Source organism: Toxorhynchites rutilus, chromosome 3 (assembly GCF_029784135.1).
Source record: "Toxorhynchites rutilus septentrionalis strain SRP chromosome 3, ASM2978413v1, whole genome shotgun sequence".
Lineage (NCBI taxonomy): Eukaryota > Metazoa > Arthropoda > Insecta > Diptera > Culicidae > Toxorhynchites > Toxorhynchites rutilus.
The window spans coordinates 28,423,932-28,439,918 of NC_073746.1; the positions used below are offsets into that span (position 1 = coordinate 28,423,932).

The window sequence follows — 15,987 nt, forward strand, 5'->3', positions numbered from 1 at the left end:
TTCAGCTCAATCGGACATAAGGGAGAGTGGCGCAAAGCGGTCAAAATTTGAGTTTTTTGAAAATCGAAAAATCACCCAAGAGGGGAGGAAATCGTGGGTTTCGAATTTTTTGTTAATCCAAATGTCTTAAAGATGCATGAAACGTCTAGATCTAGTGTCATCTCGAAATTTTTGTTTGTCAAAAATCAGCACTCTGGGACTCTGGTTTTTTTTTTCGAATACGAAACGAAAAGTAAATATGATGATGATGATATTGAATTAAAGAGACTTTAAACTCTGGGAGTTCATCTGTCTCTGCACAGAAAAGTATGGTTTAGGGTGCCAATAAAAATAGTTATCTCGATTTTTCAAAGGTATCACATAAATTTCCCAAACAAAACTAGTTAATGATCGGACCATTTTGATCGGAAGAGATTTTGACTGAAAAGTAATGGTGTTGGAAATGTTTGGCTCTATCAGACAGCTAACGGATAGGTGCGTCCTGCTGTTTACTGTTGCCCTAGTAGAGTCCCGCTTCGTAGGTTATGGGCCGAATACTACCGCATAATCACTAAACAGTGGAAACTGAAATCGAGTCATCAGATTAAATAACTTTATTTCCCACCATCATTTAAAAAAACATGCCACATTTTCAATATAAAATTATTCTTATGTCTAATATCGTTTTGAGTGATCCAATGTATTTTAATATACTAAAGATTTAATCAATTGTTATAGCACCTCAAATCACTGGTTGAAATCTGGCTTTCCATAGCAGTGAAAGTCACATAACCAACATTTTCCTTAGCGAACATTGTCCAAGAACTCCAATCAACGCTACAATTTCTCCACCTTCAACCAAAGTCCATCGGCTGGTGTCAACACCGCATGCCGAGAGGATATGACCAGCGGAACCACCGACTTTGAACATTTGGAGAACCTGAAATTCATCAACAGAGTGGCAAGGCCTATTTTCGTCTCCAGTATTCCAAATCGTGCAGCGATACAAATCCGTGGGCCCTCTCCGAACGGCATGAAAGTGTACGGTTCCCTGTTAGCGATTCCCTCCGCGTTGAACCGATCAGGATCGTACTTTTCTGGATCCGGATAATACTCCGGATCGTGATGAATTGCGTACACCGGAATCATGACATTCATGCCCTTCGTGAAAACCACGTCGGAATCGGGCACGCGGTAATCCTTGGTGACGCTACGAATCAGATTCGCCCCCGGGGGGTACTTCCGGAGAGATTCTGGAGAGAAGGAGAGATTAGTGTGAGTCGTTTTTGTGCTCAATTGAGTTACCATTAATACACTGTTCGATATAATCCATATCCATCAGAGCATCGTAGTTTAGGCCTCCATGTTTGGCTACAGCATCGACAGCGCATTGTCTTGCTTTCTGCTGGATATCCTCGTTCAAGGAGAGTTCATACAGACAGTAAGACATCGTCGTGCTCGATGTTTCAAATCCCCCCAGGAAGAATACAAATGCTTGTGCAACAACTTCATTGAGACTCAATGTTCCAACTTTTCCCCCCGAGTCATCATCCAATTCTCCTTTCTCCTTCAGTTGCATTAACAGATTCATAAAATCATTCCGTTGAACGCTGTTCTTCTCCCGATAATCGATCGTTTCCCGGACAACTTTGAAGAAGAACGCCGAAACGTCATCAGCGGTTCCCTTGATGTGTATTTTACGGGCAAACTCCTTAAACGTGGCCATGAAGAAGAACTTCAATATCCTCCCGGTGGGTATTTCAAACACCTTTTTGCCCATCTTCCGAAACTCCGTGTTGGGATCGTTCAAACTGTTGCAATCGATTCCGAAGGCACACGTGCCGATCACGTCGGTCGTGAAGCGCGCCAGCAAATCTTTCATTTCAATTTCCGGCTCATCCGTTATGCACTTCTCAATACACTCCCGAAATCGATCCGCCACGGCAATAATCGTAGGGCACATCATCTTCATTTTGCCCGAGGAAAACGTCGGAATGAGCTTCTTGCGTAGATTGGTCCATTTGCTTCCCTCGATGTTGAACAGATGGCCCGAAATGGGATCATCCTTCTCGTTGTAGTATGTTCCGCGGTCGTGAAAATACTGAAAATCGCGCACGAGAATGTTCTTCACGAAATCCAGATCCAACGCGAGCGCCACCGGGTTCGTGAAGAAGAAAATCCCCCCGTACGGATGTTTACCCTTCATCTGATTGTAGAACTTCGTCATCAGCTGGGACGAGTGAACGCGGCGTCCAACGGCCTGGATATTGCCGAACGGGAACCGAGGTTTTATGAAAGGCACTCCATGGCGCTCCCAGAAGGAATATTTCTTCCGCACGAACAAGATCGAGAGCGTGATAACGGTAATCAGAAGATAGATCCACATCTTGGATGGATCTTTCCACTGCGATGGAAATGAAAACTTACTTCACAATAAGCGGATGGCCACGAGATACTGAGTCTGCTAGTTTATTGACTCTTTATGTGTGCAGAGATTGTAAATATCAAGGTCGTAGCGACACTATTTACTATTTCACAACAAAACAAAGTATGACCAAAACGTAGAACGCGAGATGGAAGACTGACTTGCAAAACCAATTCTTGGCTTTGAATGGGGCACTTATACAGATCAACATATGGTACAGTGGCTCAAACTCGAATTCGTACGCCACCATGCAGATCTCTATTCACTACTTTTGAAAGTGGAAAACAAGCATACGAAAAATTTAACAGTACTCTTCGCTAATTGGAGATTTTTTAGTTGTTGCCACAATAGAATCTGTATTTCCGAGCTAAAAAATCTTTTTTATCTGTAGAGAAAATAGAAAATCTATATTTGAATCTGTATTGCGGATTTTGCACCTGATGAGACTTTTGCGTTAGATTTAAGTACGGAGTAATAATTGTATACTTGTAGTAAACTATATATATATTCTGCTTATCCATATTTTTAAGCTCGTGATCACTGCACTATGGTCCAGGAGGTGCATTTAAGTGGAAATTAGCATCTAGAGCTCGACAGTGATTCTCTAGACAAAAACTGTCTTCGACAAAGTTGTTACATATAATAGAGCGCTCATTTTTATGTTATCAAAAATAGGGAGACCAAAATTTACGATGAAATAAAAAATCTAACTTTCTTATCTTTATAGATAGAGGTAAACATAGATCGACAATATTGTAGCTCTGGTTATTTTAAGTAACTTTGTGGAACAATAGAAAGAAATATTGTATATACGCTTTTTCTCTAGGTTGAGTTAGGGTTACCATGAAAAAAAGGTTTTTTTGCTCTAACTTTTATATGTAAAATTCTACATCAAAACTGTCTTTGAATGATCTTTAGAGCTTTCCAATCCACCCATTTTACGGTGCATAACTTGTATGTATCTTAATTCTACTCAAAGTTATTGATGTTTTTTCCCCGAAAACACGACCATTCAATATCTTTTCAAATAACCGTATATCGGTAATAATAAGAAAGATAAGAAAGTTAGATTTTTCATTTCATCGACAATTTTGGTCACCCTATTTTTGATAACATAAAAATGAGCGCTCTATTATATGTAACAACTTTATCGAAGACAGTTTTTGTCTAGAGAATCACTGTTGAGCTCTAGATGCTAATTTCCACTTAAATGCACCTACTGGACCATAGTGCACTGGTATAGCTCGCCAATAGTTTTCTGAATGACCTATGCAAAAAATTTAACGAGCTTTTTTTTCTCGCACAGAGGTCTAACTTGATCAAAAGTGTGTTATATCTTAGATTGAGATTTTTAAATACATAGATAATTATGCCAAATAAAAAATAAAAATCATTTTAAAATGTATTTTAGAGAAACCCGGCGGGAAGAGCTTATTTCATTTAGCTTCATGTTATAAACATCCATTTCCTCACTTTCCTCGTGGTATTTTACATGGTCTTGTAAAATTTAGCCTCGATGTCGTTTGACAACTGTTCTGAAGCACTTCCCCCTCCAATTTTAACAAATAATTTCGATTTGATAAACTGCGTTCGCAGTTTCTGTAGCGAGACGGTTTAAAACTTTTTTTTTATCGCATTATATTGCGAAAAAATACGATTTCCATCACTACTTTATTTGACACGTTTGACAGTAGCAAAAATAGTTCAGATCAGTGCTGTTCGAACTCTCTGATTAAGTTTGTGAATTGTTGCGTAAAATGATCAAATAATTAAAAATTAGTCGTTAAAAATTATCTCGTTACAAAATCTGTATAAAATCTGCATGGATATCCAAGAATCTGTTATCTGTATACACAGATTCTTGATCAAAAAACATGCTGAAAATCTGTATCATTACAGAAAAATCTGTATATAAGGTAACACTGATATGCTTTTTAATTGGGGCGCGACCCAATTAAAAAGCAGTCATCCTTCAGAATTGTATGTCAGTTTTGCTCTGACGTTTCAACATCATTTCTGTTGAGGAGTTTTTCGAAGGCGAGCTTAAAAAATAATAACAAAATAAAATTATGCACAAAGGTTACAACTCAACTTTATTCTAGGAACTTCGTTTCTTCCACTCTGCTTCCAGTATTTCAGAGATTTCAGAGTATTGTTCTGAATGGATTGGATTACGTTATTAAGTGACTCCATTGCAGTTAAGAATTCTACTTCTTTCCCTCGTTTTCGTCAACACAAACACCTCCGTCCAAAGTCTAGTTCATGATCCTCAAGCCACAGTCTAATTTGCTCGTCCGTTGTGTCTATCGATGCTACAAAGGATTTTACATCCGCAGAAAAATCTCCTGCCTGCTCAGACATGTTCCACTCGTACCGCGGAAACTCACCGAATATTTTTTTCCAAGAGTTCTCAATGGTAGCCTGACTGATTTCGTCCCAGGCTTCTGCAATCCAATCAATACTCTGCCGCAGGGATTCATATTTCAGACGCTGTTCGGAAGACAAGTCCTCGGCTGTTCAACAGAAAACTTACGGACAGCGGGAATAAGCTCAACACTAAACCAAGTGCGGAACAACTTACGCGTCATCCAACCTTATCACTTTTCTATATAATAGGACACCAGTGACTACTTAAATCCACGAGGAAACCAGACTCATTTTTAAGGATCCATCAATCAATCCATCAATCCAAAAGGCAGGAAAGAGAATCGTGTTTTGTTTATGTCCCGAAATAATTGTCTCGTCCTAAAGTGCGTCAGTGCATGATGCCATAAGCTTAGTAAAGAGGACTGATTCATCTGCATTAAAAATTTGAGCTTTTGTCAAATCCATTTCCAATATTTTCTTCATGAGCATTCCCTTGAATTTAGGATAAGCGTCATTATCTGCAGAAGCTTTCTCTCCCGCAACTACCAACATACACGTTTACGTGATCCACGTAAACATCATGTTTTTGGACGTATTGAAATAGCAATCCTGCTTTAACTTTAATGGCATCTAGGTTATCAATAATATTCCACCCACGCTTCCTCCATCAATGGAAAAATTCTGCTCCTTCATGGTTTTACGATTTCCTACATGTTCTCTGAATTTTATCTAAAAAAAATAGTTTCCCTCGAATAGACACTCTGTTCTTCTCTGGTTCATCTGTTGAAACGTTGATGAGGCCTTAAGGGTCTCTTCCTAGTGTCGACACCATACTTTTCCCTGTTCCGTAGAAACTGTCTCCTGTCTCTAACTCCTCTGTTATTCTAACTATCCCCGCTAAGATGAGCGTACAAACAGACGAACAAAGGCAGGACTACTGGCAGAAAGCAAAGTGAAGAACTACGGATACTTCTGGAAAGTAAAACCAGAACGCTTCTTTACTGAATTATATAACGTTTGCATTAAAAAAAAAGTTTTTTTCGGATGATGATAAAAAAAACTAAGACAAATAATTGAGTTTGATAAATTTTCCATGGGAGGTAATTATATAAGCTTGCAAAAAAATCTACGCCCTTACGAGCGGCCTTTCGGCAGTTAACCGGACCATGCACCATGGCGACCGAAAACATGCGTGTAGGCGTCCACAAAGTGCCGCACGATGTCCGCTTTCGAAGAGGCGGGGTACCGTTCTTTGAACCCACACACCTCTGAACGGAGTATCTTCACTGTTTTCGTCATCACGGTTAGAGTCCGACTTATAAAGCTGTCATTTTTTTTCTGCTGACTCATGGGTAGTTTCGTCAGTGTGTTTGAAGGTAAACCCATGAAAAATTGGCAATTTTTGTCCATTTTTTTTAATGCAAACGTTACGTTGGAGGCTGATCATTTCTGATAATTTTTTTAAGAAAACCGAAAGTATGTTAAAAATATGATATTTGACGATGTTTTTCTTGGCAAAATAAATCAATTTTTTGAAAAAAAAAACAGGAAGTGGGTTATATCTATGGTATTAACCATAGGACTATAGGACTATCGTTGATTTAGAGATCATTTGTTTGAAGTTGAATCTAAATCCATTCTGAATGAATGAATAAATGAATATTTGGGGGACTTCGAAAACGAGAGCGTTACGTTGGAGGCACAAGGTTTTATGCATCCAATATTGGATACAAAAAACCTTGTTCTGAAGAATAATCTTCAGAAGCTTTCCTGCTATCTGCAGGAAACAAATCACAAAACCAAATGTACGTGGTCGCAGTATTATATGGATAGAAAACATTGAAATAAACTCTTTCGCTTGAATGTAATTTTCAATTCCAAGGGGAACTGGCAGATTATTTTGCAGCAACGATGACATCTTTCCGGATACTTCCGATTCTTCTCGAAGTCCACTAGTGGTTAATGCTAACTCGATAACCACCTGTTGATTGCACTTGATTGAAAAATCACAAAATCAATTGTATTTGGTTGCAGCATTCTATGAATAGAAAACATTAAAATAAACTCTTTCGCTTGAATGTAATTTTCAATTCCAAGGGGAACTGGTAGATTATTTTTCAGCAACGATCACTTTGCAGGTTTCTTCTCGATAAACAGCAAACGAAAAGAGTTACGCGCGTGTATGTGTGGCGGCTGCTTCGATGTCTTCCCGGAGAACCGTTTTTCGATGCTGATATTCTCTTGGTCACCTTCTCTTCTCCTTCTGATCGATCGTTCGATCCCTCGCCGTCCAGCTCGTCCAGCACGTTCAACTCGTTCATAACGATGTTGTCTTGTCGATGTCCTCACGAAAAATGAATGCGTTTCACCACCAGAATATCGCTTAAGTATGCTTTTTGTCCGTGATTGAATCGAGAGAAGGTGTGGTTTACGATGGGAATGTGGAAGGCAAACTAGAGGGGAATGAATTCTCTGAGTTTGAAACTTTCGGCGACTGAGCAATAATGAGCAATAATGTATTTTTCAATACCCAGGGGAACTGGTAGATAATTTAATTAAAAATAACGAAGAGCTTCACGACAACAACGACAACATGCTCCAATCGCTGTTCAATTATAACTGAGTGGATTTACGAGCGGCGCTCGCTTATATACCGATTGGTGATTTCAATAGCCTGTCTTGCAAGCAATTTTAAGGCTGTTGAAACAAGTTTTTGGATCAAAAAGTAACAAATATATAACGCGTAAACATTTCATCTTTCGAATGAAGTGTTTATCATATCGTTTCGTTCAGTTGTTTAGGAGCTATTAACGCTCAAAATCTCGGTCTCCGGCGTAACGCTTTCGTTTTCGAAACATTGATTTTACTCCCCGGTATAGAAATGAAAGACGTAGTCCTACGTCAAAATATATGTAAATATCTATTCAACTCAAAATATGAATTTGACGACTACCAAATACACATGAACAATCTCAAGAGGACGTGGAAAGCTTGCTTTCGGCTTTCAAATGTATTGAAATCAAGGGGTAGTATACGAGACACGACCGCTTAGGACGTAGGACTACGCAATCTTTTTTTTTTTAAATTTGTTGGTTTATCATTTCGGATATTATTTGCGAAAACGTCGAAATTTCATGAATAACTCTTTAGTAAAAAATTCCGGGGACCCTGAAAAGGATTAATGACTTGCGTGGTTTTTGTAGAATCATTTTGAGATGCATCTAATTGGTCATGTGTCGCAATTTGTTTCTTTATATCAATGCACGCATTGCACTGAGTATCTAACGAGAGGTATCTTCCGTGCATCGCCATTCAACAAGCATTAAAAAACACGTCTAACAGATGCACACAGTTGCAGCGATAAAAATCGATAAACATCGTGAGAATGACCGTTTATGAAAAATCGTTTCTCGACTCTCGGTCAAAACCGTCAACAAAGCTAGAAGCTTGTTGCATCAGAACAGAGCCGATGCGCACGAGAGCAAATACGAATGGCACATACGTGAAATATTCGCTAGCGTTCACAGCTCAAGAGGAAACACAAAACGAGCAGAATAAGCGACCTGTATTGTTTCCGACACAGAAAGATTCTGAGAATTTTCCTCAGAAGAGATGCAATACTTATACGCTAGCGACAGCCTATTTACTATACAAGGGTGGAGTTTAGTTCGCAAATATTCTCTTTTTACCCTTCGTTGTTTCTATTCTAACAGCTGCATAAGTTGCCCGTTATTGACAGCTCTGTTCGGGAAAGCACACAAATGGACAGAACAAATGTATGGGGAACTGGGAATGCCTCCAATTTTCATCAATTTAAACCCTTTATATACTATGGGATTGTAATGTATAGCATATAAAACAAATCTTAGAAAATTTCCGATTCGATTGGAATGCAAATCGTTAAAATCCGTGCACAAGAAAAAATAGTTATAAACGTAAACTTTATTTCATAAAAACCTGTTTTCCGATTTGGCACTCTTAATGTAAGACGTAGTCCTACGTCAAAAGCATGGTTGCATACGCATTCGAGTTTGAGTCGCTGTAGCGCTTCACCAACACAGATTCTCATTCCGAGAGTGGGAGCGCATGTATATGTTTCCTCCACGCGAGTTATGTTTCTATGCATCGATGCACAACGCTACGGCCAAGGTCGGGGATTTTCACGTTATTTATAAACAACTATGATGTAATATGCCGGTGAACCGGTTATTGGTTTTTGTTGTTTTGTTTATTTCTGTTGAATTTTCTCAATTCCGAGCCAAACCGGTCCAGATGGGCCATGAATCAAATGCACCGGATCGATTTCCAATGGGACAGTTGTCTTCGAGCAGATCGTGAATTTATAATTTTTCAGCAGCAATGCTAAGCCCATCTTCAGTTCTAGCAATCCAAATCGCATTCCAATGCAAATCCGAGGTCCTTCGCCGAAAGGAAGGTAACAGAAGTTACGACGATTGTTCTCGTCCTGGATCGAAAATCGTTCCGGACGGAAGCTCATTGGGTCAGGGAAAAATTCTGGGTCATGTTGCATCGCCAGGTTTGGTATTAAGACACCGATTCCCTCCGGTAGAACGGATCCATTTGGTAGTTTGTACGGTTTGGTGGTGATTCTATGAAGAGTTGCAACCGGTGGGTAAATTCTAAGTGTTTCTGAAAAGCCACAAAGCATAATTTATGTTTGATGTGAATGCATATCCCACCTTCTACGTACCATTTATGACACACTCGAGATACTTCATGTCCATGACCGCTTCATAACAAAAGCTCTCATACTTTCGCAGAACATCTTCAACGGAACGTCTAGCTTCAGTTTGGACATCTGGATTTGTTCCTAGCAAATACAACGCCAACGTCATGGTGGTGGCGGTGGTTTCAAACCCGGCGAAAAAAAATATAAATGCTTGCGCTGCAATCTCCTCAAATGTTAATCTTTCCGCACGATTTCCATCCGATTCGGCGATAAGAAGCGCGTTATCACCTTCCATAAAACCTTTGTTCTTCAGATCAATCAACAACTGCATGAAATCGTTTCTGCGAAGGCCATTCACCTCCCTATACCTTATCGTGTCCCTTACAACAGTGAAGAAAAACTCGGACACATCAGCATCGTTGAATCGAATACCAAGCATCCTCGCTTTATCACGACCCATCATAGCGAAGAACAGCTTCAATGCCTTCAACTTTGGAAAATTGATCATCCTCTTCCCCATCTCTCGAAACATCGACTTCGGGTTCACGAGACTATTGCAGTCGATTCCAAATCCACACGAGCCAATAATATCTGTCGAAAACCTTGCCATCAGATCACTCAGCTCAATCTCACTCCTACCTAGCGTATACTCATCCAGGTATTTTATCAATTCCTCCGCCACGGCAGCAATCGTCCCGAACATAAACTTCAACCGACCGGACGTGAAAGTCGGTGAAAGCTTCGCTCGCAGTGCTCTCCACCGGTGTCCTTCCATGAAAAATAAATTCGCCGACAGCGGATCGTCCCGCTCATTGCTGTACAAACCACGATCAACGAAACAGTTGAAATCCTTCACCAGCACTGTTCGAGCGAATTCCGGCGACAGCACCAGCAGCACCGGATCCCGGAAGAAGTAAATTCCAGCGTAGTCACCACGCGGCTTTAACTTCCGATACAAGTTCTTCATGATGTAAGCGAAGTGAGTCTTCGATCGGAGAGTGTCCCCGACGTTCCCCACCGGGAATCGAGGCTCCAGATAGGGCACATTGTGGTTCTTCCAGAACTGATATCGCGTGTGGAAGTGGGCGTAAATCAATTTGAACAGCACCAGTATGGAAAAGGCAAAAAGTAAAAATAAACTCATTTTTTAAAACGCAGATGGAAACGAAGCGGATGCTAAACGCCGTCACCGCTCAATTAAAATTAAATGTTACTCACAAGTAGCAGTGAACTGTGCTAGCGCTAACATATACCAACACTCGATCAGAACAGAATGGAACATGTAATTAAATTGATTTCATTAGCGCAGATTTGCGTAATTTGCTTCAGTTTGTTTTGATACGCCTCAACTCTTCGCGCGTCAGAGACGGCGCCAGTGGTTGTATGGTTAGCGTAACAGCCTCACAATCCGATCGGCCTGGGTTCAATCCCAGCTGGCGTCGTTGGGATTTTCTGAGGCGAAAAATCTCTGGTTACGTCTTCCTTCGGAGCGGAAGTAAAAGAAGTTGGCCCGGCTCATGAGTTGTTGAGTCTGATAGGTAGGAACAGGTGGAGTCGCCTCCCTGATGTCGGTGATTGGCACTAAAAGTGGCGGAAATAGGCCGACGAAAAATAAGCGAAGATAAAAAAAAAAAAAAAAAAAAAAAAAAAACTCTTCGCGCGTGAATTACGTTCGCAGCTCACTCTATCAGTTCGCCGCTGAACTAGCGGTGCACCTAGCGGCGGAAAACTGCAAAAAGATAGGGTGAGCAAACGCATAGTGAATACAGTTTTTATCAGTTGTGTGAGGTTCGTCATTCTGATGAAATTTAAAAATCTGAAACTAAATTTTTTACCCTCTTGTACTCGCGTGGAGAATCATAACTTGTATACTCGCGCACGGTTCAGTTCAGGTCTTTGTTTGTAAGAGGTTTTAAAGTTTGCAGTTCATTCGCCTCTAAACTCGCGCACGATGTTGAAACGAAAGTTGAACTTCAGTGTCATATTGTTATTGGGTATTTTTAGGCTTTATTGTGTTTTTTTTGAAGAAAAAGCTAAAATAGAATAAAAAACTACAGAAAATATGTTTTCTCAGTCTTCAACTAGTTTCAATAGTCATCTTAAGGGCGATTCACATACAAAATTCACGTCACGTTCACGTTCCGTCCCGTCACGTTGCGTCAATTATTCTTCCAAGCAGTTCTTATGCAAACATTCACATACACCGGCAACGGGAACTTCGACTTGCCGTTGCTGGTGTATGCTTCAATAGGAAGAATAATTGACGCAACGTGACGTGACGGAACATGAACGTGACGTGGATGTTGTATATAAATCGCACTTTATTCAGCCTCCTCAAAACAGAATAATTTTCGGTACTCTACCACAAATAACGAAATTCGACTTTCTCCAGTTAGGGGCTGTCCACATACCACGTGGACACGATTTTATACTCCCCCCTCCCCCTCCGTGGACAAGCGTGGACATTTTCGTAATTTTTTTTGAGTTTATTTTGTTTAAAATTTTACTAGCTGTACCCTGCTACGCTTTGCTGTGGTACATTGAGTTTTGACGTAGGACTACGTCTAACCGGAAGATATAGGGGGTGAAATGGAAATCTAGGTACTGAACAAGTATGAAAAAATGCAAGATTTGGAACGCTTATAACTCGAGCATTTCTCAATAGATCGCAAAGGTTTTTGCATCAATTGATAGGAAATATATCTACGCATCTATAATAACGAATAACATTTCATTTTTCTTGAGATAAATAATTGAATAATTGTGAAATATCAAGCATTCTCAAAATTCACTATGTGCCCATTTTTGATTGGTCCATTTTGTGCTCCTCAAATCGTACCGACCAAAACGGGCAACCAGAGCAGCAGCGAAATAGAATGAAGCACGATTGGAAAGGAAAAAGAAAAAAATGAACGAAACATTGGTCGCAGTCTCACACATGCGTAATTCTCGAGCCAGCCAGTCAGCTTAAAAATCCCCGCTCCGCTGCCGTAACGATCATTCTCATTCAAACCGTACACCACATCGGTTCGCATCACAACACATCAACAAACCAACCAAAGCACCCATGTCTGGACATGGTAAAGGAGGAAAAGTGAAGGGAAAGGCAAAATCCCGCTCGAACCGTGTTGATATGGAGTTCCCCGCAAGGGTAGCTAGGCCGAGTGCGTAAGTACCAGTGCACCAGTCCACCTAGCCGCCGTTATATAGTTTCGGCCGCCGAAGTGATCGAGTTGGCTGGTAAAGCTGCTCGCGACGATAAGAAAAACCGCATTCAGAACAGAACACATCAAGACAACAACAGGCAGTTGCAGCGAGTGGCGAGTGGCAAACGCAATCGCAAAACGGCAGCAGGTAGCAGAAGAAAAAAGTTTGTTCTTTTTACAATCTGCTTTGGTGGCAAATCCAGAACAAGGCGGCATCGAGGGCGTTCGAAATGGTTTTTTTTTCAAAACCACGAGTACTTAGTTTTCTAAATTGGAACCATTCCATAAAACAAGGCGCTTTTCAGGGCCATTAAACCTTCCAAAAAAGAGTTTAGGAAATAAAGTTCAATGCGTTCTAAAACATTATCCAAAATAATAATAAAACACAAATTGATGTTTTCATAATTTGTTTGCCAGGATCTGATGAGTATGTGAATTTGGCAGTAGTTCTGAGCTTATTGATAGTTGGGGACTTTCAAGATTATTGAATTTTCACCAACTTTTAAATTGTTTCCAGATTGAAAGTATAGTAATTTACAATTAGTTCGACATTTAGCTAATTGGACGGACATGTAATGCGACTTATTTAGTTGGACATTTTTGTAAACATAGAGATCCAAATTATGACCGCACATTGAAAGTCGACACTGTACCACTGTCATCGCAAATGTTCAATTACAGGTTCAAATCGCCTCCAATGCGACACTGAGTGGCGCTTCGGTACGTTTTTTTTTATCCCATTTATTTATTTATCAGGCTCATTAGCATTTTATCTATAACATAGCCGGGTTTTTATCGTGTACATGTACATATGTTTATGTTTCTATAAATTGTAAATTACACAGTAGTTAGTAGTAGCCATTTGGGCGTTAAGTTTTCTGTTCCATTACATTATGGTGAATTACACAGTAGTAGCCATTTAGGCGTAAGGGTATTATTTCTGTTCTTCCATTGTTCAAGCGAACCGGACAGCGGAGACAGTTGATATTGATCATTGTTGGGTTATTTATAGAACAGCAGCCCGTTAAGTTAAGCAAGTCAAGGGAAAGGCAAAGTCTCACTCGAACCGTGCAGGTCTCCAGTTCTCTGTTGGTCGCATTCACTGATTGCTCCGCAAGGGTAACTAGGCCGAACGGATTGGTGCCGGAGCACCAGTATACCTAACAGCGATTATAGAGTTTCGGCCGTCGGAGTGCTCGAGTTGGCTTGCAAAGCTGCTCACGACAATCAGAAAACCCGCATCAAGAACAGAGCAGCTTCGGTTCGGCGCTCATCAAGGCAACAATTAGTTTCAGTGAGTGGCAAAGTGCTTCTCCGGCACGTCGCATTAAATGTAATTTACTGAACAATATGTCACAAGCTGGATAGGAAGAAATTTTCCAACTGTGAAAGCTGTGGAGAGTGGCAAACGTAATAGCTAAACAGGAAGGTTTAACCGAACAAGATGGGAATATCGAGTGATAACAAAAACACAACACCAAAGGTTCTTTTCAACCCTCAACATATTCATAAAGAGTAAACAGTAAACTAATCCATTTTTCAGGTAGATAGGTAGGTATTCACGTAGGAGAAGAAAATAAAACAATATATTTAAAATATATATTTAACAAAAGCTGTCCCCTTTGTATAGTCCTACGTCACTCCGGTTATGTCCCCGACATTACCCACCCGTCTTTTTTTGACAGGGAAATGAGTAGCAAAACAAAGTGTGTGTTTCATATGAGTTTAATTTCAAAATACTTGTAATACTTTGTTTATCTATTATCTGCGAAGTTATAAAGCCTGTCTGGTTTTCCAACACGGAAACGTGCAAAACACAGCGCATCCGAATATAAATTATACAATTCTGAAGACACATCTTAAGCAACGCCAATGGAATAAAAATGATTGGATTTAAAATTGTTATCAAATACAATTTATGTTGACGATTTTTAAACATTTACAAAGAAATGTGTTGCTATCACACATTGTAGCGCTGCACTGATTTTAGTATTGTTGAGCCCCTGGTTTCTATGAGTATGAACGTCAGGCTTAGAATCCCATAGTCTGTATGTGGTTTAAATTGATGAAAATTGGAAGCAATTTCGTTTCCCCATACATTTGTTCTGTCCATATGTGTGCTTTTCCGAACAGTTATCAATAACGAGCAACTCATCGACGAGCAACGAAGGGGAAATCGTAAGATTTAAAGTCTCCGTGAACAAAGGAAAAAAAGAAGAACGAAGGGAAATATTTGGCTACAGTATAAACAGTGGATCTCGCTGAGGCAAACGTTCATTCTTCGTGAGGACACCGACTGGACAACACCGTTGCTGGGCGAGATGGACGGCGAGGGATCGAGTGACTTTCTCAAAGCAATTGGAGTGGACGCGACTAAGTTACTCACTCGCTGATGTCTCTGGCATTGCAATCATTCATCAAACTGACGCCATTGCATTAGTGTTTTGAGCTACACAATTGTTTGGGGAATCATCAAGCTAGGTTATCATCGGCTCACCAGGAAAATAATTGTTCTAGAATTCTGCCTGTGATTTGGTTTCGCATGGCGTTAGCAAAACTATTTCCACCAAGGATAACAGCTAAGCTAATCTAGACGGGCAATATTAATAGAAAGGGCTTCTGTTGAGAAGAGCGCAAAACGGATATAAGTGTGTGTATATTTAGATGCTTTAAGCCATCGATATATGGATATTTGTGTGCGTACGTGCGTGCTTCTTAATCTGCAGGTACAAGTAGTGCATCTTCGCTACTCTGAAACCCCATTTGTATCTGCTCCCGTGTGCATTGGTGGTGCAAATTATGCAGCCGTAATGAAAAACTTAAACAAGGAGGGGAGATAGCGGGAGGGAAAGATTTGCGGTATTAGTAATGAATCTCTGCTGAGGCAAATATTCAGTCTTTTCCACGCAGTTGACATTGTTTTCCTTCATCAGAAAGGTTTCGTTGGTGCCTTTGACATTGAATCAATACATTGAATTGACGCGAAGCAGGCTTTGAGGTTGTGCGCCAAATTATTATTTAGGGTATTCCAAGGATCTGCTGAAATGTTATAAGTTATTTGGGCTCGCGTGCCAGTTGCGAAACTGCCTCCAACTAGGATTGCATTTGCGCTAATCTTGATCATAACGAAGCAATGCTACTCTTTTCGAGGTTGTTGAGATTAACAGATAGAATTTATTTCGTTTATTTAGTTACCAAGAAAGTAAATGTCGTTCTGAAATTTTGTATCTGATTTGGTTTCGCTTGCCAGTAGCAAAATTTTCTCCACTAAGGATGACAGCTGCGCTTATCTTGAGCATGAGAAAGTAATGCAACTGCTT

At 40.2% G+C, this 15,987-nt stretch overlaps 1 protein-coding gene across 1 annotated transcript; it reads right to left on the bottom strand.

The window, feature by feature from the left end:
* Positions 1-570: 570 nt before the first annotated feature.
* On the bottom strand, positions 571-10,663 carry LOC129772972 (uncharacterized). Its single transcript, XM_055776516.1, has 4 exons — positions 9,483-10,663; positions 9,001-9,421; positions 1,285-2,405; positions 571-1,232 (listed from the first exon to the last, which is right to left on the bottom strand). The coding sequence occupies exons 1-4, from the start codon at positions 10,603-10,605 to the stop codon at positions 817-819; spliced, it is 3,081 nt and encodes a 1,026-aa protein (XP_055632491.1). The 5' UTR covers positions 10,606-10,663; the 3' UTR covers positions 571-816.
* Between the last annotated feature and the right edge of the window lie 5,324 nt (positions 10,664-15,987).